This window comes from Coregonus clupeaformis, chromosome 7 (genome assembly GCF_020615455.1).
Source record: "Coregonus clupeaformis isolate EN_2021a chromosome 7, ASM2061545v1, whole genome shotgun sequence".
Lineage (NCBI taxonomy): Eukaryota > Metazoa > Chordata > Actinopteri > Salmoniformes > Salmonidae > Coregonus > Coregonus clupeaformis.
In genome coordinates, this window is record NC_059198.1 from 62,170,264 (window position 1) to 62,195,405 (window position 25,142).

The following is a 25,142-nucleotide window of genomic DNA, read 5'->3' on the forward strand; positions in this document are numbered from 1 at the left end:
ATTTTTGGTTCAAACCACTGTGTCTTTGTGAGAGACAGTAGGTCAACGGATGATCTCCGCATGTGTGGTTCCCACCATGAAGCATGGAGGAGGAGGAGGTGTGATGGTGTGGGGCGCTTTGCTGGTGACACTGTGATTTATTTAGAATTCAAGGCACACTTAACCAGCATGGCTACCTGATATAGAAATTAAAATATATATACAGGTTAAAAGTAATGACTAAATGTTCCACCCTTAAATAGAGTTTTGAAATGTTCTTGTTTTAAGTATGATTAGTACTTTCTTGGTAGTGACTAATTATTACACCCCACTTTATTAAATGTGTTACCTAGTAATGTGTGAGCGTAGGGCAAGTTGAGATTACATTGTGTTACTATTTAGCAATGTGAGTAGGAGTTAGACCAGACAACAAAGGACAAGGAGAACTGTCTACAGACAACTGAGAAACCAAGATAAAGAGGCCTCCCAATTTAGGGAGGAGAGAAACCGTTAGGCTTGTTAAAGAGTATAAAATATGGTGCAGGATATTGTGAGGACGGCGATAACTAAGGAATGCAGCCTATGATAAGAACGTGTGTGTGTGACCTGATGGTTAGGAGAGCAGAGAAAAACATGAGCTAAACCCATGTATAGTGGAAAAATACAACCCGCCTAAAGAGGGGAGGGATTTTTGTATGACGTGTGTGTATAAAAGATGGACTCTGAAATTGTGATAACAGAATTCTCAATGAATAAAGATCTCTGACTATTGCAACTGGGAGCTCTGTCCGTTTCTTGATCCAAAAGCCTCACAACCTTTTGGGAGACGCACAGAGACACTGAAATAGTTGAGTTCAACCATTGAGAGTAAAAAATTATCTTAACACTACCACAGCATTCTGCAGTGATACGCCATCCCATCTGGTTTGCTCTTAGGCCCACTAACATCGTTTTTTCAACAGGACAATGACCCAACACACCTTCAGGCTGTGTAAGGGCTATTTGACCAAGAAGGAGAGTGATGGAGTGCTGCATCAGATGACCTGGCCTCCACAATCACCCGACCTCAACCCAATTGAGATGGTTTGGGATGGGTTGGACGCAGAGTGAAGGAAAATCAGCCAACAAGTGCTCAGCATATGTGGGAACTCCTTCAAGACTGTTGGAAAAGCATTCCAGGTGAAGCTGGTTGAGAGAATGCCAAGAGTGTGCAAAGCTGTCAAGGCAAAGCGTGGCTACTTTGAAAAATCTAAAATATATTTTGATTTGTTTAACACTATCTTGGTTATTCCATATGTGTTATTTCATAGTTTTGATGTCTTCACTATTATTCTACAATGTGGAAAATAGTACATATACATAAAAACACTTGAATGAGTAGGTGTCCAAACTTTTGACTGATACTGTATACAGTTAGTCGGAAGTTTACATCTTTGCCAAATACATTTAAACTCAGTTTTTCACAATTTCACCATTTTATTTTAAGAATGTGAAATGTCAGAATAATAGAGAGAATGGTTTATTTATTTCATTACATTCCCAGTGGGTCAGAAGTTTACATACACTCAATTAGTATTTGGTAGCATTGCCTTTAAATTGTTTAACCTGGGTCAAACGTTTCAGGTAGCCTTCCACAAGCTTCCCATAATAAGTTAGGTGAATTTTGGCCCATTCCTCCTGACAGAGCTGGTGTAACTGAGTCAGGTTTGTAGGCCCCCTTGCTCGCACACGCTTTTTCAGTTCTGCCCACACATTTTCTATAGGATTAAGGTCAGGGCTTTGTGATGGCCACTCCAATGCCTTGACTTTGTTGTCCTTAAGCCATTTTGCCACAACTTTGGAAGTATGCTTGGGGTTATTGCGACCAAGCTTTAACTTCCTGACTGATGTCTTGAGATGTTGTTTCAATATATCCACATAATTTTCCTTCCTCATGATGCCATCTATTTTGTGAAGTGCACCAGCCCTCCTGCAGCAAATCACCCCCACAGCATGATGCTGCCACCCCCGTGCTTCACGGTTGGGATGGTGTTCTTCTGCTTGCAAGATACCCCCTTTTTCCTCCAAACATAACGATGGTCATTATGGCCAAACAGTTCTATTTTTGTTTCATCAGACCAGAGGACATTTCTCCAAAAAGTACGATCTTTGTCCCCATGTGCAGTTGCAAACCGTAGTCTGGCTTTTTTATGGCGGTTTTGGAGCAGTGGCTTCTTCCTTGCTGAGCGCCCTTTCAGGTTATGTCGATTATAGGACTCGTTTTACTGTGGATATATATACTTTTGTACCTGTTTACTCCAGCATCTTCACAAGGTCCTTTGCTGTTGTTCTGGGATTGATTTGCACTTTTCGCACCAAAGTACGTTCATCTCTAGGAAACAGAACGCGTCTCCTTCCTGAGCGGTATGACGGCTGCGTGGTTCCATGTTGTTTATACTTGCGTACTATTGTTTGTACAGATGGAACGTGGTACCTTTAGGCGTTTGGAAATTGCTCCCAAGGATGAACCAGACGTGTGGAGGTCTACAATGTTTTTTCTGAGGTCTTGGCTTATTTCTTTTGATTTTCCCATGATGTCAAGCAAAGAGGCACTGTGTTTGAAGGAAGGCCTTGAAATACATCCACAGGTACACCTCCAATTGACTCAAATGATGTCAATTAGCCTAGCAGAAGCTTCTAAAGCCATTACATCATTTTCTGTTTAAAGGCACAGTCAATTTAGTGTATGTAAACGTCTGACCCACTGGAATTGTGATACAGTGAATTATAAGTGAAATAATCTGTCTGTAAACAATTGTTGGAAAAATTACTAGTGTCATGCACAAAGTAGATGTCCTAACCAACTTTCCAAAACTATAGTTTGTTAACAAGAAATGTGTGGAGTGGTTGAAAAACAAGTTTTAATGACTCCAACCTAAGTGTATGTAAACTTCCGACTTCAACTGTGTGTCTTTGTGTGTGTGTGTGTGTACATACATACATACATACATACATTGTCAATAAAAGCCTTGTAATTATACTTCAGTATACCATAGTAACATCTGACAAAAATATCTAAAAACACTGAAGCAGCAAACTTTGTGAATACCAATACTTGTGTCATTCTCAACTTTTGACCACGACTGTATATACACACATATACATACATATACTGTTATGTCAGCTGGTCCTTTTGTGGCAAGGCTGAAATGCAGTGGAAATGTTTTTTGGGGATTAAGTTTATTTTCATGGCAAAGAGGGACTTTGCAATTAATTGCAATTCATCTGATCACTCTTCATAACATTCTGGAGTATATGCAAATTGCCATCATAAAAACTGAGGCAGCAGACTTGTTTTTTGTGCGTGTCACATGTAACGTGATTGAAAACACCCTCCACTGCAGAGTAGGTGGCAGCATGCACAAACAAAATGTGCAAACGCCATGACACCGAACAAGACAATTTCCGAATGCCTGACTTCTGTGGAGGCTGCATCGCAGTAAATGCTGTATGGCCAGTGGCGACCTGCCATTCAGGGCATGTGGGGCAGAATATATATATATATATATATATATATATATATATATATATATATTTGGTGGCTGTTTTGGATGTTATTTTGATATTAATACCTGTCACATATCAGTTTGCAAACAATGAAAAAAATCATTGAGTTAATAAAGCAGCATACAAACATGGTCTCTTTTTTGATTTCTTGAGTAAGGCAGCTCCAAAATGCAGGTGTTTCAGCCTAGCTCAATGCTTTCTGTGATAGAGGGACAGCCAGCAGATAATACAGAGGATAGGCTTTGGTATTGTTCTCTAGTTGCGCTGCGTTGCGCATTTTCTTAACATTTGTCATAATTAGCATTGATTTTGTATCCTCTCTCGACGAACTTCGGCTGCACATTTCCCGCCATTTTCTTCAAACCTGAAAATGTTGTGAAGCCACGCCCATTTTCAAATCTGTTTCAATCCTTGTCATATGACGAGAAATTATAGATAAAACGTAAACATACATAACAATTTGGAAATCGCAAATTCAACAATGAGTGGTTTGGAATTAATCAGTGGCTAACTGTAACAGTTGCAAAGCAATCACTAGCCTGCTATTCAGTGGAGAGGGTGTGTGGTCCAAGTCTGGGTTTAAGACTTTTCCAAGCTTAAAAGGATAAACATTCACTTATAACATCATGGGCCAGAAAATGTTGAATGCATTGGCCATGCTGTCAATCCAGCACGTCTTCTGCCGCTTTTAAAACAACTGGAAGCTCAGAACTGGGACATTTTAAACTTCAGTGAGTTCAAGAGAACTGGGAACTCTAGGGGAAAAAAACTAGCTCAGACTGGGAAAATACGTTTTGAATGGTCATCCAACTAGGAATTCCAAGTCGGGAACTCAGGCCTCTTTCTAAAGCTCCGTCATGATTCGACCTTGTGTTTTCCAGAGTTTTCAGTTGTCTTGAAAGCACCATAAATCAAGAGAATGCCAGACTTTGATGATAAAATATGCCCACAATAAGGACCATCACGCCACCTTCCTGTTCAAGTGAGCACAGCACAAGAAGGTGAGTCCAAAAACGTATTGTATGCTGCTGCATAAATGATGTAATATGACAGGGAGATATGTATACTGTAGTAAGAAAGTAATTCTAAGTGTATGTTGTGTAGTAAGCTGTTATTAGCCCATTTTGCCTCTTTCTTATAATTTGGTCCCATTCCCCCTCATAACTTAGCCTACTGTTCTGACTTGGTGGTGTACATGTAGCCTATAGCCTGTTTTAGAGAAATGTCATCATCGAATATTGTAAGAGCTTTCATTGTCTACTTATATACTCCCGTTATTTATCCTACGGTCTGACTTGGTGTATAGGGAGAATACTGTAAGAACGGCCCATGTTCTGAATTCTGTCGCTGTACATTTAAAAAGTACCTGAACAAATAGTTATATTGACTATGTCCTTCTTTATATTGACTACTACTACGTCGCTCATTGTCTTAATCGAAATTACGGATTGCCTCTCCTCCGCTTTTCATTCCCTTATGCCATAGTTTGTACATCTCAATTGTCAGTAGAAACCACATTTGTTTAAGCAAGTCAGCCATATCAGCTGTTTTTTAGAAAGGCAGTAAATGAGTCTGAATGAACTGTTTTGCTGCCAGACAAGGCTTCGTTGATAGCCTGGCATAGCCGTGGTAAGGATGCACTCCATGATGCTGAAAAGAAAGCTCTGCTGTTGGAACAGCTTTGTGTAGGCCCTAATAGTTTGTGGGCACCGTTTGTCACTGTTACAGTGCAATTCATGTATTGTTGCTTTTCTGGCATGCATCCCCCAAAAATGTTTGGGGTTTGCCCCACCAAGATTTACATGCTGAAATCGCCACTGTGTATGGCCGCTGCAGAGGTCGGATTGAACATAAATTGGGCTTTACTGGTTCACTGCACAGATAGCGCATCGGTAATAAGTCTGTTATTTAGGAGGCTATTCTTACTGGGCCTCAGCCAATAACAATATCTGGACTCTCTAAGAGAACATTGTCAGAGAAGAGAGGCAAAGAGAGAGGCCCAACTCGAGGGAAAATCTGTCTCCCTCCAGCAGGTGACATTTGTTCGTTTTTTCTCCACCAAGCAAGGAGTTTTTGTATGGAGGTCAATGAGAGAGTGTTGAATTTTGTCATCCAAAAAACGAATGGCTTATTTGCTACGTAAAGTTTATTTGATCTAATAGATGTTTCTTAGCCTACATTTATAGGACTGCTACAAGCCCTTGGCAGGCCGCTTTTGCGTCTTCCATTCAGAGGATGGCTATAAACCCTAGGCAAGCCATAAAGCCATGAGATAATTTGAAAGACAATAACAAGGAATTTCTCTAATCTCAAATTCTGCCTGCCACCTTCCAGCAAACCACAGCCAGCCAGAGGCTATAAGCTGTTTTGGTTGTTTATATAAATACCTTCGATTTGTTGTGATTTTAATTTTTTTAATTTGCCAAATTTAAAAACACAATACAACCACAGGTGGACAAAATGCATTTACAATCATTGAGGCTGACACAAAAAAAGTGATACACCTAATAATTTACAGTTTAAATAGATGAATTATTTATAGCCTACATTTTTGCCATTCATTTAATATAGTATATATATATATATATATATATATATATATATATATATGCAATACAAACAGTTTCTTTCTAGCAATAAATGACTCCCTAAACCGCCTCACCCACTTGAAGAAAAGTGTTGAAGACCATGTACAGTAGGTGGCGGCACCTCTTAAACACCACAGAAGAAGCCGAAAAGCATCAACAGGAAGACCTTTGTTACTATACTCTATCGAGTTTTCAAACCAAATAAAATTCCACAGGCTTTAGTAGGATATTTTCTGATGTAAGATTAGTCTACATGAGACGTTTATTTATCACAATTTAAATCGAGTTTTGATATTTAAAAAGGTGTGGTCTTAGCTTTTATTCATCTGATCGCAGTGACAAAGAAAGTAACTGTAGCGAACACATTTACTGTCAATTTTTGTATTTGAAGAAACGAAGAAAGAATACAGTAGCTTCCACGATGGATCGGGTAAGTTTGGTTGACTTTTATAAACAGTATGCTTAATGTGGTGTATAAAATGTCTAGGTGTAGTTTTCATCATCTTTGACCTTCCACATCCATGCGTTCGATTTAACAGCTAGACAAAATAAATCATGGTGGTAATTTCATCCAAGTAGCCTACAAGCCTATCGCAAACAGATTGATTATACAAGCAATGCACAGCCAGGAGGTAAAGTCAGAACCAGGGAGAAATAATTAGGCATAAGCTACACCAATTATGTATATAAACCCAGGTTTGCTGATGCTATGTATTGTCCATTGATACGCTTTGAAGCCACCGGTTAACTTCTTTGAGGTATTTTCAGAACACCTTCTCACTTTGTTTCTCCACACCGTTTACACACTCATTTGTGGCACCCAAATAAAAAATATGAAAAGTAAAAATACGTGATTATTGTTGCTAGGCTACCAGTTAGAGCTTTTATCTCGTGTTTATGCAGAGGGTTACAACAATGATAGCTAGTGTCAAAGAATGATATGGAGTTAATGTTTGTCAAATTATTGATCATGTCCTCAGCTCTAATAAGCATCAGAAATTGTCCTTATTTAGCATATCAAGATCCTGATGTGGACCTCAGTCAAGAGAATATGCATTGTATGTGCTGAGAAAATATACTATGTAGGCTTACTGTCAGTATGTGTCATCATATTGAGAAAGTAAGGTGTCCACATAGGCCTATCTCAGGATATATAATGAGTCAATATCCGGCCAAACCATGTATGATATCTGGAGGAAATCCAAAAATGATTTGTGCATAAGACCTTTGCTGAAAACTCAGAAATGCTTAAGAAATCCTCCTTATTTTCAGCATATCAAGATCCATATATGGACCTCAACCAAGAGACATTTCATTTCTTGAATGTACTGAGAAAACACAGATATGCAATGTTTATAGTCAGTATTTGTCAACATGAAGAGAGAAATTAGGGTGTCACATATCTCAGGATAATGAATGATTCCATATCCGACCATAGGAAATGTCCATGTGTGATATTCGGAGTAATCCCAATATCATATATGTCTAAGAGACACATCTGGATTCAGAATTTCTGTTAAATTCAAATCTCCCTACCATCATATCTAAGCCATTATGACACCAATGTTGATGAAAACTCACAAATCAACTTGATTGGAGATGCACAACTCACTCCCCACCTCTCGTCATGAGCTGTCCAGCCGTTACGGAGTACCATATACCAGATTTCTAATAGGGTCCTTAGCAATTGAGTTTTCAGAGTATTTTCTGCGCCTACCTAGCTCAAATTCTAGACTTCAGATTAAAACGAGAATATACAGTCTGACTGTTGTCCTCTAATAGCTCAAATCAGTTTTGAACTACATATTAAAGTATGTTTAGAATTGACCATGGATAGTCAAAGGTAATTGTCTGCAGGTTTCAGAAGGTGAATAGCTCAATTGATTTTGACGGTCTTGCATTGTAAAATATGACTCAATTCCCATTAAAAGCTAAGTTAAGGAAAATGTTTGTCATTGAATTAAAGGTCGTATACCTGAAGATCATATAACTCAGCCATAGAAACTAAACAAAGCTATCCCCATGTACAATAGTCTTGATTGTGCCTTTTACAGCATGTTTCTAGCCTAAAGCATTGCAGTTATGCATCCTATACATTTATTCAATCAGGGTTTGTGGGAAATTTGAGAGCTAGCTAGTGTTGCAAAAGTCAACTGCATTGCATGCATTGTAAGGTAGCAGTGTGACAATTTGCCCAAAGGTTGGTGTTGGTTTTGAACTAATGTCGTTAGTTAGCTAGCTATGTTTTTTGGAAAAATCTAGGTCTGGCATTTGGAAGTGAACTAGCTATCGTTAGCTACCTTCTGTGTCGAGGTCAGATGTTGTTGTTTGGCGCTAGATACCTAATTGCTTTGTTATTTGTGTAACAAACCTTCCATAAACATATATAGCTAGCTACCATTCTTTGCCCGTTCATTAGCAAGTGAGAGTGAGAAATTATACAATCTGTTGCAGCTACAAACTTAGTCAATCCGACATTTTAAAAATCAAATTAGGAAAGTATTCTGACCCCTTCACTTTTTCCACGTTTTGTTACGTTACAGCCTTATTGTAAAATTGATAAAATATTTTTTTTTCTCATCAATCTACACACAATACCCCATAATAACAAAGCAAAAATAGGTTTTTAGAAAATTTTGCAAATTTATGAAAAATTACAAACATATTTATGTAAGTATTCTGACCCTTTACTCAGTACTTTGTTAAAGCACCTTTGGCCGCGATTACATCCTTGAGTCTTCTTGGGTATGACGCCAAAAGCTTGGCACACCGGTATTTGGGGAGTTATGCAAGCACACCACCTGTACCATTAAGTCCCAGACGTTTTGGCAGAGACCAAATTAAAGGTTACAATAGCACTGCCAATGGCTGAATTGGTTGCTCAAAAAAAATCTGGCTTTGCCTGTGGAAATGTTGTATAATGTACCCTTAACAGAAAATAACCTTAAAATGTAAAAATAATGGAAATCTAAAACAAAACAACTATGTTTTAAGTGAGAAGTAGGCATTGGTGTGAAGCCGAACAAAACAAAGGATATTCACATGAGCACCACAATCCCTACTCCACCCATGCTCTACCAAGGTTTTCCAGCACGCATATTTGACCTACTACAGTAGCTATGTTGGTCTATTGTACTTAAGGCTGTCCCCGACCCCCAAAAAATATGGGTCGACCAAGAGTAGTCTGTTCTTTCGACCAATCAATTGGTTGAAATGTCAAAACGTGTATTTTTCCATATATAGATACACCCTATGTCATTGAATAAAATCAACTATATGCACTGAGCTTGTCTGATACTTTAAGCGCACTGTTCAATTAAATAATTAAGACACACAAATGACTCAAGGGCATCAGATGACTGGCGCACGTTGGTAATCTCTCTCTTCCCTGCTGCAACGAACGGGCACAACAGCACATTTAATTCCTTACTTGTTTCTCTGACTGAAAAGTTGTTACCAAAATCCCTAATTTGTTTAGCAAAAACATTCCCTATTCCCTCTGCCTCAACCCTTGCTCTCTTTACGTGAAACAGGTATGCATTGAATGCACGTGACCAGTAGGGCCTGACCTATGTCCTCTGTAGCTCAGCTGGTAGAGCACGGCGCTTGTAACGCCAAGGTAGTGGGTTCGATCCCCGGGACCACCCATACACAAAAAAAAACGTATGCACGCATGACTGTAAGTCGCTTTGGATAAAAGCGTCTGCTAAATGGCATATTATTATTATATTATTACTATAGCTTATCATAATCACATCAATAAATTGGTTATAAAACTTAGAACACAGTAATACAGCAAATGGATCCGGAGGACATGAAAAACTGAATTTGAAAACGGGGGAATGTTTACTGGTTGCTTAGGAGGGAAAGGGGAAGTCAGATGTGTGGAAGACATTTGACTTAGTTGTGGAAACTACTGGAGATCATGAAAAAGCAGCAAGCACGCTGCGTGAGTATTGTGTGTGCCAAACAGGTGCTGTTAGATGTATACTTTTTTACAACCATTTGGAGCTGGTTTAACAACACTAAATAAATTGTCAGTGTATCAGAGTCTATTCTAGTGAATTGCGGTTCATTTATTGTCTCGGCTAATTATTCAAAGCTCCCTTTGTTACTTTATTTTAAAACTAAAATGCTTTTGCATTCAAATGCATTTCAAAGCATGAAGGACTCGTCTGTGTGATGAAATGAACAAATTATTGATTGATTGCATGCATATTATGCGTGACGAACATATTTTGATTATTTTACTTTCGGTTTTGTACACCACTTTCAAACAGCTGAAAATACAATAGTTTGGGTTATGGAAAATATATTTCATAGCGGTTTAGATGCTACAATGATTCTCTACACTATACTTGCCTGTTTTGTTACATAAACTGAAATTAGGCGAATTAGAAAACATTTAGCAACCAGGAAATGGTGGAGCAATGTCTGCATAGTGTAAGTTTTTTAATAATGTTTTATAGTGTTAAATAATGTTTTATATTGTTACATAATGTTTTTATTTGTTTTTTGGTAGGCTTACATGTATTTTTATATATATATATTTTTTGGAACAGTCCCTCAAAGTGTGAACTTGTTCACTTTCCTTGTCACGATCGTTTACTGAAGATACGGACCAAGGCGCAGCGTGATAAGCGTACATTTTATTTACGTACTGAACACGACACAAAACAACAAACAAACGAAACGTGAAGACCTAGGTTAAACAAAACAAACCTTAACGGAACAAGATCCCACACCGACTAGTGCCAAACAGGCTGCCTAAGTATTGGCCCCAATCAGAGACAACGAGCTACAGCTGCCTCTGATTGGGAACCACCCTGGCCAACATAGATCTACACGATCTAGAAAACACAACATAGAAAATACAACATAGAAACTCCACACCCTGGCTCAACATTTAAGAGTCCCCAGAGCCAGGGCGTGACAGTACCCCCAAAGGCGCGGACTGCGACCGCGCCACACAAACACAACAGGGTAGGGGCCGGGTGGGCATTCCGCCTCGGAGGCGGATCCGGCTCCGGGCGTGACCACCACTTTCTCTCCACCTCCCCGTTGCGCCCCTGATCTGGTCTGGCACCGCTGACTGGAGCTGGACCCGACGACGGTGGATCAAACCGTACAGGCTCCGGACTGGAGCCGCTGGCCGGAGCTGGACTGGACACCGGTGGAGCTGACTGCTCTGGCTCCGGAGTGGATCCGCTGACTGGAGTTGGACCGGACCCCGGTGGAGCGGATTGCTCTGGCTCCGGAGTGGAGCAGCTGACCGGTGCCGGACCAGGCACCGGTGGAACAGGCACGGGCCGTGCCGGACTGGACACACGCACCACTGATTTGGTGCGGGGAGCAGGAACGGGCCGGACCAGGCTGACGGCGCGCACCACTGGCTTGGTGCGGGGAGCAGGAACGGGCCGGACCGGGCTGACGACGCGCACCACTGGCTTGGTGCGAGGGGCAGGAACAGGCCGGACCGGGCTGGCGACGCGCACCACTGGCTTGGTGCGAGGGGCAGGAACGGGCCGGGCCGGACTGTGGAGGCGGACTGGAGGTCTGGAACGAAGAGCTGACACAACCCGTCCTGGCTGAATGCCTACTTCCACACAATACGTGTGAGGCATCAGCACAGGACGTACGGGGCTGTGCACTCGTACTGGCGCTACAGCACGTGGCACTGGCGCAGGATATACGGGACCGAGGAGGCGTACTGGAGACCACGAGCGTTGAGCCGGCACACCACGTCCTGGCTGAATGCCCATCTTTGCACGACACGTGCGTGGTCCTAGCACAGGACGTACAGGACTGTGCCGGAACACTCGCGGCACAGTACGTGGCTCCGCATAACACGGAGCCTGCCCAGTCACACGCTTCCTAGCCTGAGTACGGGGAGTTGGCTCTGCTCTAACCCTAGGCTCCGCCAACCACCTTTTTAGCCCCCCCCAAAAAAATTATTGGGCTGTCTCTCGGGCTTCCTCCTCGGCCGGTACCCTCTGCGTTGCCGCTGCTCCTCTCTATAGCGCACCTCCACAGTCTCCTCCCAAGGACGGCGATCCATTCTGGCCTGAATCTCCTCCCAAGTCCAGGATCCCTTCCCGTCCAGGATCTCCTCCCAGATCCAGGCTGTCTGTTCCTGGACATGCTGCTTGGTCCTCTTTTGGTGGGATCTTCTGTCACGATCGTTTACTGAAGATACGGACCAAGGCGCAGCGTGATAAGCGTACATTTTATTTACGTACTGAACACAACACAAAACAACAAACAAACGAAACGTGAAGTCCTAGGTTAAACAAAACAAACCTTAACGGAACAAGATCCCACACCGACTAGTGCCAAACAGGCTGCCTAAGTATGGTCCCCAATCAGAGACAACGAGCTACAGCTGCCTCTGATTGGGAACCACCCTGGCCAACATAGATCTACACGATCTAGAAAACACAACATAGAAAATACAACATAGAAACTCCACACCCTGGCTCAACATTTAAGAGTCCCCAGAGCCAGGGCGTGACATTCCTTCACTGTTTTGAAAGGAAATAACTGGTATAAAATATATGGTGGATACTCCCACTAGCCCATGACTTTTCTCTGTTAGAAGCAATTTTCACAAGTATTATAACTCTAAGCACAAAAATCGGTTTCAAAACTCTTAGGCCATTTTCAATTGATTACTTTTGAAAATATTTTCCTGTAATTTGTTAACATTACATTTAACTATCATTTCATCAAACTGCTAAAAACGGAACTACGAAGACAAAATTGTATAGTGTCTAGTTTACGTACAGTTTGAAAACTGTATGAATTGACATTAATTTAATGAAGGTTGGAAGTAAAACCAAATCATTTATGGATATGGCTGCATATACTACATCATCCTTCTTCAGCCAGTGTGCTTCTATACAGTAGGGCAAAGTGGTTCACTATGTGCTACCTTTTGATATGATGGTGTAGTGTACAATGCACTGCTGAAATAATTGGGTGGTAAATTACATTTCATTCCACTCATCTGGATGTCATTGATACACTAAGCTGATGATTTTAGATGAGTATGCTGTTACAGTAACAAGTCACATAGAAAAGTGGAAATTGAGCAATGTTGCATGGGGCAGAAATTGCACCAGGCTACACCAATACCTTTTTACTGTAGGCTTCTGCTACATGCCACAATACCCCTATATCTGATGGTTTCTTCTATTAATGTAGTGTATAAGGGTACTGAAACTAGAAGACTGACATTTTTCTCAACATGATCCAATAGTGGGATAATGAGCAGCAGTAGTTTAGGTTTTTCCTCACTGGTTATTTGAACAAATCACGATTTCAAGGGGGTTACCATCGTTCACATTTTGGAAGGGGAGGGGACATTCGGCCCGTATCTTGAAAGAGGGAGGAGCTCATCATTCCGGTTCTGCTCCTTGTTCTACCAACTCTTAATCTGTCCACGTATGAACCCAGAACTTAATCGAGGGGCTGACCAATTACGTCACATTTACATTCTGGGTTAACTAAGATTAACTCAGGGGTTGAAACATTTGTTCAACTCTAATTAATGCTCAATCAGTGGTTCTGAACATAAGACGTGGCATTACAAGTGTTATCAGTTTTGACATTTGTTTTGAGCAAAAAATATATATACCACTTCCATTTGAAAAATTTGCCAGAGTGATTGAGAAACTGTACATTTTTGGAAAGTAGTGAATGATTGCACACTTCAGGAGAAAGGAGATATAAGGTCGCATCCAATCAATCAGAGATTTGGACTAAAGTAATCAAATGTTTGGTCTAATGATATTCTATGTACAATACTTCCTGCGGTCACCAGGTAAGAGCTAGACCATCCCCCTCCACCCTGCTGGAGACCCCTGGTCACAACTCTCCCGGTAGCACCTTACTGCTGGGTCTGAAGAGGGTGTCTGTGTGGTTGGTCGACTGCAGGAAAACACCAGGGCAGAGTGGAACTGTGAGAGAAGGACACGAGGAGGATGGAGATTTGATTTCATCAAGTAAGAGCAATGTTGTGTGTGGATTAGACTACAATCTGCTTCTGCAATTTCTGTTAATTGATTGATTAGGAAAAATACACTCAGTTGCCAGTTTATTAGGTACACCCATCTAGTACTGGATCGGGCCTCGCTTTGCCTCCAGAACAGCCTGAATTCTTCGGGGCATGAATTCTGCAAGGTGTCAGAAACGTTCCACAGGGATGTTGGTACATGCTGACGCAATGGAATCACGCAGTTGCTGCAGATTGGACGGTGGCACATTTCATGCTGCCAACAGCCCGTTCCATCTCATCCCAAAGATACTGTATTGGGTTTGGTCAGCATCAATGTTCAGATACACTGTTGCGTTAAATCGTTGCTCAGTTGGTATTAAGGAACCTAACGTGTGCCAGGAAAACATTCCCCACACCAGTACACCACCGCCACCAGCCTGTACTGTTGACACCAGGCTGGATGGGTCCATGGGCTCATGCTGCTTACGCCAAATCCTGACTCTGCCATCAGCATGACGCAACAGGAACTGGGATTCGTTGGATCAGCTAATGTTTTTCCACTACTCAATTGTCCAGTGTTGCTGATTGCATTCCTACTGGAGCTGCTTCTTCTTGTTTTTAGCTGATAGGAGTGGAACCCGGTGTAGTCGTCTGCTGCAAAAGCCCATCCGTGACAAGGATCGACGAGTTGTGCTTTCCAAGATGCCGTTTTGTACACCACTGTTGTACTGACCCGTTATTTGTCTGTTTGTGGCCCGCCTGTTAGCTTGCACGATTCTTGCCATTCTCCTTTGACCTCTCTCATCAACAAGCTGTTTTTGCCAGACTGCTGCTGACTTGATGTTTTTTGTTTGCCGCACCATTCTCTGTAAACCCTAGACACTGTTGTGCGTGAAAAGCCTAGGACGGTGGCTGTTTCTGAGATACTGGATCTGCCGTGCCTGGCACCGACCATTCTAATGTTCAAGTAGAACAGTAGCTGAATGTCTCGATGCCTGTCTACCTGCTTTATATAGCAAGCCGCAGCCACGTGACTCACTGTATGTAGGAGCGATCCATTTTTGTGAACGGGGTAGTGTACCTAATGAACAGGCCGCTGAGTGTATGTTGATATATTATTTGTATAATATTTGTTTATTGACCCATATTTCCAAAACCTAGTTATTCAATGTATTTTGTTTCAAAGGGGACTCCCCTAACCATCGCTCTTTCAGTGGAAGGGACTTATCATCTGGGGAGCCTCAACAACATCATGTAACTGATGAGGCCGAGAAGAGTCTCTCCAGGTCAGATCACCTCAAGAAACACCAGCAGAGACGTACAGGGAAGAAACCTCAACACTGCTGCTCTGACTTTGGGAAGAGTTTCACTAGACTGAGGTCCTTAATTCACCAGCAGATTCACACCGGAGAGAAACTGTACTGCTGCTCTCAGTGCGGGAATAGTTTTACTGCATCTAACGCCTTAAAATATCATCTAAGAATTCACACAGGGGAGAGGCCTTACCCATGCCTTGATTGTGGGAAAAGCTTTGCTAATTCGGGAGGCCTAACCATACACAAACGTTTACACACTGGAGAGAAACCTTATCGCTGTGATCAGTGTGGGAAGAGTTTCAATCAGTCAGGACACCTGACTACACACCAGCGAACACACACTAGACAGAGGCCTTATAGCTGTGATCAATGTGGGAAGGGATTCAATCAGTCAGGAGAGCTGACTACACACCAGCGAACACATACTGGACAGAGGCCTTATAGCTGTGATCTGTGTGGGAAGAGTTTTTCTCAAGCTTTCTCCCTGACTACACACAAGCTAACACACACTGGAGAGAGACCTTATGTCTGTCTATGTGGAAAAAGCTTTGCTCGAGCTTCCACCCTGACAAGACACCAGCGAACACACACTGGAGAGAAGCCTTATAGCTGTGATCTGTGTGGAAAGAGCTTTTCTCAAGCTTTCTCCCTGAATAAACACAAGCTAATACATACCGGAGAGAAAGAAACCTTATGTCTGTGATCAGTGTGGGAAGAGCTTCAGTCAATCAGGGACCCTTTATTCACACCAGTGAACACACACTGGAGAAGGTATCTTATGTCTGTCTATGTCGGAAGAGCTTTGCTCTTTTAGGGCCAATGGAAAAAACACCAGAAGGCACAAACGTGCTGTATTTCATCTCCCTCCTATCCGGCACTGATTCCAGATCCCTAAATGAAGGATCAAAAGAAAACATCTAGTGAACAGTCCTATCCATCTCCCTTTCTTAAACAGTTTACTTAGTTTTATCACCATGGTAACCCTTGTAGAGCATAGATGCGTTAAAGAAGAAAATCGAACTCGACCAAAACAATGGAGAAAGGGCCTTGGGAGAAAGATCCTGAATCTCCTTATTGCCCCCCAGCAAAATTAGCCTACATTTAGACTTGTTTATACAGTGCTATGAAAAAGTATTTGCCCCCTTTCTAATTTTCTCTACTTTTGCATATTTGTGATACTGAATGTTATCAGATCTTCAACCAAAACCTAATATTAGATAAAGGGAACATAAGTGAACAAATAACACAACAATTACATATTTATTTCATAAACAAAGTTATGCAACACCCAATTCCCCTGTGTGAAAAAGTAATTGCCCCCTTACATTCAATAACTGGTTGTGCCACCTTTAGCTGCAATGACTCCAACCAAATGCTTCCTGTAGTTGTTGATCAGTCTCTCACGTCGCTGTGGAGGAATTTTGGCCCACTCTTCCATGCAGAACTGCTTTAACTCAGTGACGTGTGGGTTTTCAAGCATGAACTGCTCGTTTCAAGTCCTGCCACAACATCTCAATTGGGATTAGGTCTGGACTATGACTAGGCCATTCCAAAACTTACAATTTGTTGCTTTTTAGCAATTTTCATGTAGACTTGATTGTGTGTTTTGGATCATTGTCTTGCTGCATGACCCAGCTGCGCTTCAGCTTCAGCTCACAGACGGATGGTCTGACATTCTCCTGTAGAATTCTCTGATACAGAGCAGAATTCATGGTTCCTTCTATTAAGGCAAGTCGTCCAGGTCCTGAGGCAGCAAAGCATCCCCAAACCATCACACCACCACCACCATGCTTGACCTTCGGTATGATGTTCTTACTGTGGAATGCAGTGTTTGGTTTTCGCCAGGCATAATGGGACCCATCTCGTCCAAAATGTTGACTCAAGTTTGCCAAAAAGCACCTGGATGATCATCAAGACTCTTGGAAGAACGTTCTATGGACAGATGATTCAAAAGTATAACTTTATGGACGACATGGTTCCAGTAATGCCTGGCGAAAACCAAACTCTAAATGTTATGCTGCAAATTTAGCCAAATATATCCAAATCAGACTTTAGTAACCACATTGTGGGCCTGTTACAATACATACATTGTGACGATTTGACGAATATCCACGTTGTTGGATTAGATTTCTTGAATGTGCACCAATTTGGTCAATGGAACCGTCAGCGTTCCATTGACTCTATTACCGCATCTATAATATGCAGCTCTGATCTAGGACCAGGTCTACCCTGTGTCTATGCAATAGCACACGTGATCTAAATGGATAAATGTTATCACAGAAAATGTTATATTGAACCCTTTTGTGTGTGTGTGTATTCAATTGATCAATAAAATCAATCCATTATCTTCTAAAGAAGAAGATATCATTTTAATGTTATATTTTTATTATAATAATAATAAACAAATCTAAATAGATTTTATGTTCCTAAAACTAATCAATGATACTTTGGATAATAATATCCATGAGGTCAAGGCAAGAACTATGTATGCTGTGTCTTGTAACAACGGTTAATGTAATAACTTTAGATTTGTAATGTAATAAAACTGGTAAATGTAATATCTTGTCGGTTAATATGATAAAATGTTGAAAATAACTTTTCAATTTAATGTAATAAGTTACGTTATCAGTCAGGTGAGTAACAACTTTTTAAAACAAATATCGTAATAACTTCAACCAATCATGTAATAACACCTAAACCAATGTTTTATGTGTTACTTCCCTAATGTTAATGCACATACCACCCTCCACCAATTGCAAACCGACACACACAAATCTAGCGCAGCGGTAATCAGTATGATATTTACGAGGCTACCTTTACTGGGCCTCAGCCAATAAAAGTACCTGGACTCTTGAAGAGAACCTTATGTTGCAAGTTGCTCTCAAGTAAAAGTAGATGATAACAGACAACAGGATTCTTGGTCGATGGTAAAATCTTATCCAGGATCTTTCTGAAGTAAGATTAGCCTACATCAGACATGTGCAAGGCCAGGTCAGCTGATGCAGCACTCCATCACTCTCCTTATTGGTAAAATAGCCCTTACACAGCCTGGAGGTGTGTTGGGTCATTGTCCTGTTGAAAAACAAATGACAGTCCCACTAAGCCCAAACCAAATGGGATGGCGTATCGCTGCAGAATGGTGTGTTAGCCATGATGGTTAAGTGTGCGTTGAATTCTAAATAAATCACAGACAGTGTCACCAGCAAAGCACCCCCACACCATAACACCACCTCCTCCATGCTTTACGGTGGGAACTAAACATGCGTAGATCAACCGTTCACCCACACCACGTCTCACAAAGACACGGCGGTTGGAACCCAAAATCTCCAATTTGGACTCCAGACCAAAGGACACATTTCCACCGGTCTAATGTCCATTGCTCATGTTTTTTAGCCCAAGCAGGTCTCTTCTTCTTATTGGTGTGCTTTAGCAGTGGTTTATTTGCAGCAATTCGACCATGAAGGCCTGATTCACACAGTCCCCTCTGAACAGTTGATGTTGAGATGTGTCTGTGACTTGAACTCTGTGAAGCATTTATTTGGGCTGCAATTTCTGAGGCTGGTAACTAATGAACTTATCCTCTGCAGCAGAGGTAACTCTGGGTCTTCCATTCCTCTGGTGGTTTCATCATAGCACTTGATGGTTTTTGCGACTGCACTTGAAGAAATGTTCAATGTCTTGACATTTTCCGTATCGACTGACCTTGCTTATTTGAGCTGTTCTTGCCATAATATGGACTTGGTCTTTTACCAAATAGGGCTGTCTTATGTATACCCCCCCCCCCCCTACCTTGTTACAACACAACTGATTGGCTAAAATGCATTAAGAAGGAAATAAATTCCACAAATTAACTTTTAAGAAGGCACACCTGTTAATTGAAATGCATTCCAGGTGACTACCTCATGAAGCTGGTTGAGAGAATGCCAAGAGTGTGCAAAGCTGTCATGAAGGCAAAGGGTGGCTATTTGAAGAATCTCAAATATAAAATATATTTTGATTTGTTTAACACTTTTTTAGTTACTAAATGATTCCATGTGTTATTTCATAGTTTTAATGTCTTCAATATTACTGTACAATGTAGAAAATAGTTTTAAAAAATAAAGAAAACCCTTAAATGAGTAGGTGTGTCCAAACTTTTGACTGGTAGTGTACATATGAAGTGGTTAAAACCGTATGTAAACATTGTAAAGTGACCAGTGTTCCATGTCTATGTACATAGGCCAGCAGCCTCTAAGGTGCATGGTAGCTTAACCAGGTGGTAGTCGGCTAGTGACAGTGACTAAGTTCAGGGCAGGGTACGTGGTGGAGGCCGGCTAGTGATTACTATATAACAGTATGATGGCCTTGAGATAGAAGCTGTTTTTCAGTCTCTCGGTCCCAGCTTTGATGCACCTGTACTGACCTCGCCTTATGGATGATAACGGGGTGAACAGGCCGTGACTCGGGTGTTTGATGACCTAGATTTTCTTTTTGGCCTTCCTGTGACATCGGGTGGTGTAGATATCTTGGAGGGCAGGTATTGTGCCCCCGGTGATGCGTTGGGCAGACTGCACCACCCTCTGGAGAGCCCTGAAGTTGCGAACGGTGCAGTTGCTGTACCAGGCGGTGATACAGCCCGACAGGATGCTCTCCATAGTGCATCTGTAAAAGTTTGTGGGTCTTAGGGGCCAAGCCGAATTTCTTCAGCCTGCTGAGGTTGAAGAGGAGCTGTTGAGCCTTCTTCACCACACTGTCTGTGTGGGTGGACCATTTCAGATCGTCAGTGATGTGTAGACAAAGGAACTGGAAGCTTTTTACCTTCTCCACACAGAAGATTGGAGTCGTGATCTGATCTACTGCAGTGTGCAAATACATGCTAGCATCAGAAAACCTCACCAGTTTCGAACATCCAGAATAGATTCTAGTATGCACCTTCTCCTGTCTTGACATTTTTATCCAAATCTGTGCTGATCAATAGTGCCATACTAACAACTCTGCCATTAGACAGGCTTGATTGTATTTACAGCTCCGATATGTATGGTGGACTAGCCCATGTGTTGGATATTTGTCAACATCTCTGCCATGCACGTCCATTCAAGTGGTGTGGCGCTTGGGGTGGGGGAGGGGACTAATGCCCCCCAAACCCTGATTATATATTTAAATTTTTACATTATTTAGCAGACACTCTTACCCAGAGCGACTTACAGTTAGTGCATACATTATTCTTTTTTTTTTTTTTTTCATACTAGCCCCCTGTGGGAATCGAACCCACAACCCTGGCGTTGCAAACGCCATGCTCTACCAACTGAGCTACCTCCCTGCCGGCCATTCCCTCCCCTACCCTGGACGACGCTGGGCCAATTGTGCGCCGCCCCATTGGTCTCCCGGTTGCAGCCGGCTACAGCAGAGCCTGTAATGTATAGGGTGCGTAACTCTGCAAAGCTTTAGGCTAGAAATAAGCTATGAAAGGCACCAGAAAGATGTGGCTCTATTGTACATGGGGATAACTGTGTATAAATTGACATTAATTTAACATAGGGTGGAAGGTAAAACCAAATAATTGATGGATTTGGCTCTAAATACTACATCATAATGAGTAGCAGTAGTTCAGGTGTTTTGTTTTTTCCACACTGGTTATTTGGACAAATGACAATTTCGCAGGTGTTGGAAAGGGGAGGGGACATTCGGCTCATATCAAGAGAGGGAGGAGTCTTGTCTTGAGAGGGTGTAGCTCCTCCTTCCAGCATCTCTTCAGCTTTCCTCCTAACACGTATGAACCCAGAACTAAATCAAGCGGTGGACCAATTACGTGAGACTATAGTTCTGGGTTAACTAAGATTAACTCAGGGGTGAAAAATGTGTTCAACTCCAATGAATGCTCAATCAAAGGTTCTGAACATAAGACAGGGGGCATTACAAGTGTTATCTGTACTAAGAGTTTTTTTTTTTTATGAAAAAAGTGCCCAAACTAGACATTTGTGGAAAGTACTGAACAATTACAAACTTCAGGAGAAAGGAGCTATTATAAGGATGCACCAATCAATCAGAGATTTGGACTAAAGTAATCAAATGTTTGGTGTAATGATATTCTATGTACAATACTTCCTGTGGTCACCAGGACAGAGCTAGCCCGTCCCCCTCCACCCTGCTGGAGACCCCTGGTCACAACTCTCCCGGTAGCACCTTACTGCTGGGTCTGAAGAGGGTGTCTGTGTGGCTGGTCGACTGCAGGAAAACACCAGGGCAGAGTGGAACTGTGAGAGAACGACACAAGGAGGGAGATGGAGATTTGATTTCATCAAGTAAGAACAATGGGGTGTGTGGATTAGACTACAATCTGCTTCTGCAACTTCTGTTAATTCATTGAATAACAGTATACACTCAGTGGGCAGTAAATTGTTGATCCAGTTTCGTGAACGTAGGGGTGTACCTAATAAACTGGCCTCTGAGTGTATAAAGGATAAGGGTGGCAGGTAGACTAGTGGGTAAGAGAGTTGGGCCACTAATCAAAAGGTTGCTGGTTCGAATCTCTGAGCCGACTAGGTGAAAAAATGTGTATGTTTCCTTGAGCAAGGTACGTAACCCTAATTGCTCCTGTAAATCGCTCTGGATTAGAGTGTCTGCTAAATAACAACAAAATATTAAACTTGTTATAGTATTTGATTATAGACCCATATTTCCACAACCTAGTTATTCAATGTCTTTGTTTCACAGGGGACACCCCTAACAGTCGTTCTCTCAGTGGAAGAGGCTTATCATCTGGGGAGCCTCGACCACATCATGTTTCTGACGAGACAGAGAAGAGTCTCTCCAGATCAGAACATCTCAAGAAACACCAGCAGAGACGTATAGGGAAGAAACCTCACCACTGCTGCTCTGACTGTGGGAAGAGTTTTACTAGCCGGAGTGACTTAATTACTCACCAGCGGATTCACACAGGAGAGAAACCGTACTGCTGCTCTCAGTGTGGGAAGAGTTTCACCTCTCCAGGAAGTCTTAATGTACACCAAATAATCCATACAGGAGAGAAACCTTACAGATGCTCAGCGTGTGGGAAGAGTTTCCCTGCTTCTCAAACCTTAAAATGTCATCTGAGAATTCATACAGGGGAGAGGCCTTACCCCTGCCTTGATTGTGGGAAAAGATTTGCTTATTTGCGAGCCCAAACCATACACAAGCTAACACACACTGGAGTGAAGCCTTATTGCTGTGATCAGTGTGGGAAGAGCTTCAATCAGTCAGGCCACCTGACAAAACACAAGCTAACACACACTGGAGTGAAGCCTTATAGCTGTGATCAGTGTGGAAAGAGCTTTGCTGTATCAGAAAAACGAACTTTACACCAGCGCATACACACTGGAGAGAAACCTTATAGCTGTGATCAGTGTGGGAAGTGCTTTGCTGTAGCTTCCATCCTGAATAGACACCAGCAAACACACACTGGAGAGAAGCCTTATAGCTGTGATCAGTGTGGGAAGAGCTTTGCTGTAGCTTCTGCCCTGAATAGACACCATCGAACACACACTGGAGAGAGAACTTATGTCTGTCTATGTGGGAAGAGCTTTGCTCTAGCTTCCGCCCTGAATAGACACCATCGAATACACACTGGAGAGAAGCCTTATAGCTGTGATCAGTGTGGGAAGAGCTTCAGTCAATTAGTACACCTGAATATACACCAGCGAACACACACAGGAGAGAAGCCTTACAGCTGTGATCGTTGTGGAAAGAGCTTCAGTCAATTAGGGAACCTGAATTCACACCTGTGAACACACACTGGAGAGAAACCTTAGATAGATATATGTGGGAAGAGCTTTGTTCATTTAGGGCCAATGAGAAAACACCAGAAAGCAAAAATGTGCCATATTTCATCTCCCTCCTATCCGACACCGGTTCCAGATCCCTAAATAAAGGATCTAGTGAACAGTCATATCCATCTCCCATTCTTAAACAGTTGACTTAGTCTGATAACCATGGTAACCTCTTTGGAGGATAATATGCAGCTCTGATCAAGGATCAGGTCTCTCCTGTGTAATATAATAATAATAATAATAATATGCCATTTAGTAATATCAGGTCTCTCTCTATGTAATATCACACATTGTGATCTAAATGGATAAGTGTTATCATAGAAAATGTCATAGTGAACCTGTGTGTGTTGGGGGGATGTTGATAATTGTATCTTCTTTCATTTACTCATGATACTATTAGTATTAAATGTCATTATGTAGAATAATGTTTCAACAATAGGTGTATATTAATGTATTCAATTGATCAATAAATTCATTATATTATCTTCTAAACAAGAAGTTATCAATTTAATTTTATATTTTCATAATAATAATAATAATATCTAAATTGATTTAAATGATCCTAAAACTAATCAATGATACATTGGGTAATAATATCCATGAGGTCAAGGCAAGAACTATGTATGCTGTGTCTTGTAACAATGGTTAATGTAATAACTTTTAGATTTGTAATGTAATAAAACCGGCAAATGTAATATCTTGTCAGGTAATATAAAATATTGAATTGTTATAGTAACAACTTTTCCATTTAATGTAATAAGTTACATTATCAGGTGAGTAACAACTTTTTGGATGAATAACATAATGACTTCAACCGATCATGTAATAACACCTAAACCAATGTTTTATGTGTTACTTCACTAATGTTAATGCACATACAACCCTCCATCAATTGCAAACACACACACACAAACCTATGCACTTGTACACAAACACAAACTTTAATCATCAAATTGTATTGGTCACATACACATACAGAAACAGTCAAAAGTTTGGACACACCTGCTCATTCAAGGGTTTTTCTTTATTTTTTATATTTTCTACATTGTAGAATAATAGTGAAGACATCTAAACTATTAAATAACACATATGGAGTCATGTAGTAACCAAACAAGTGTTCAACAAATCAAAATATATTTTATATTTCAGATTCTTCAAAGTAGCCACCTTTTGCCTTGACAGCTTTGCACACTCTTGGCATTCTCTCAACCAGCTTCATGAGGAATGCTTTTCCAACAGTCTTGAAGTAGTTCCCACATATGCTGAGCACTTGTTGGCTTCTTTTCATTCACTCTGCGGTCCAACTCATCCCAAACCATCACCGTCATTGTCCTGTTGAAAAACAAATGATAGTTTTGATGTCTTCACTATTATTCTACAATATAGAAAATAGTACAAATAAAGAAAAACCCTTGAATGAGCAGGTGTGTCCAAACTTTTGATTGGTACTGTATTTAGCAGGTGTTATTGCGGGTGTAGAAATGCTTGTGTTCCTAGCTCCAACAGTGCAGTAATATCTAACGATACACAACAATACACACACATCTAAAAGTAAAATAATGGAATTCTTTAAATGGACACACCTGTACAATCATACACACACACACACACATTGATAAAACATTTGCTGAATTAGTCTGTAGACCTTATAATCAATGAGACGGGGTCGGTTGGGCTCACTTGGGGTGAAAATGTCCCATAGTGATTTTAAAAAAAGGTTTATGTCCCTAGAGTGTAAAATGTGTTCTATAATTGCAGCATTGGTAGCTTTCTGTGTCTTATCACTATTTCTATCCATCCCTCCATCCCATTTTTTTTTCCCATAGGGGTTTTATCCTATGACAATTTCAGCATACAGTACATCAGGTTATTGCTCATGTACACTCTTTAATCATATATCATTGGAAATATTAGATTCATAGCCATCAGA

The 25,142-nt window shown here is 41.3% G+C and overlaps 2 protein-coding genes across 2 annotated transcripts; both read left to right on the top strand.

Moving 5' to 3' along the window:
- The first annotated feature begins 6,264 nt into the window (after positions 1–6,264).
- On the top strand, positions 6,265–16,610 carry LOC121551525 (zinc finger protein 239). Its single transcript, XM_045221464.1, has 3 exons — positions 6,265–6,543; positions 13,936–14,116; positions 15,296–16,610. Exons 1-3 carry the CDS (start codon positions 6,535–6,537, stop codon positions 16,126–16,128), a joined length of 1,023 nt encoding a protein of 340 aa, XP_045077399.1. The 5' UTR covers positions 6,265–6,534; the 3' UTR covers positions 16,129–16,610.
- Positions 16,611–21,495: 4,885 nt separating this feature from the next.
- Positions 21,496–23,644, top strand: LOC123491281 (zinc finger protein 2 homolog). The gene is made up of 2 exons (XM_045221561.1): positions 21,496–21,598; positions 22,230–23,644. Exons 1-2 carry the CDS (start codon positions 21,496–21,498, stop codon positions 23,168–23,170), a joined length of 1,044 nt encoding a protein of 347 aa, XP_045077496.1. The 3' UTR covers positions 23,171–23,644.
- Positions 23,645–25,142: the final 1,498 nt, after the last annotated feature.

What these genes read in the sequence shown, in the direction of transcription:
- LOC121551525 (XM_045221464.1), top strand. An exon ending in TGGAGATTTGATTTCATCAA is followed by an intron (nt 14,117 to 15,295) that starts GTAAGAGCAATG and finishes TTTGTTTCAAAG; the next exon opens with GGGACTCCCCTAACCATCGC.
- LOC123491281 (XM_045221561.1), top strand. Translation starts at nt 21,496, where the DNA reads ATGTACAATACTTCCTGTGGTCACCAGGACAGAGCTAGCCCGTCCCCC. An exon ending in CGGTAGCACCTTACTGCTGG is followed by an intron (nt 21,599 to 22,229) that starts GTCTGAAGAGGG and finishes GATCAGAACATC; the next exon opens with TCAAGAAACACCAGCAGAGA.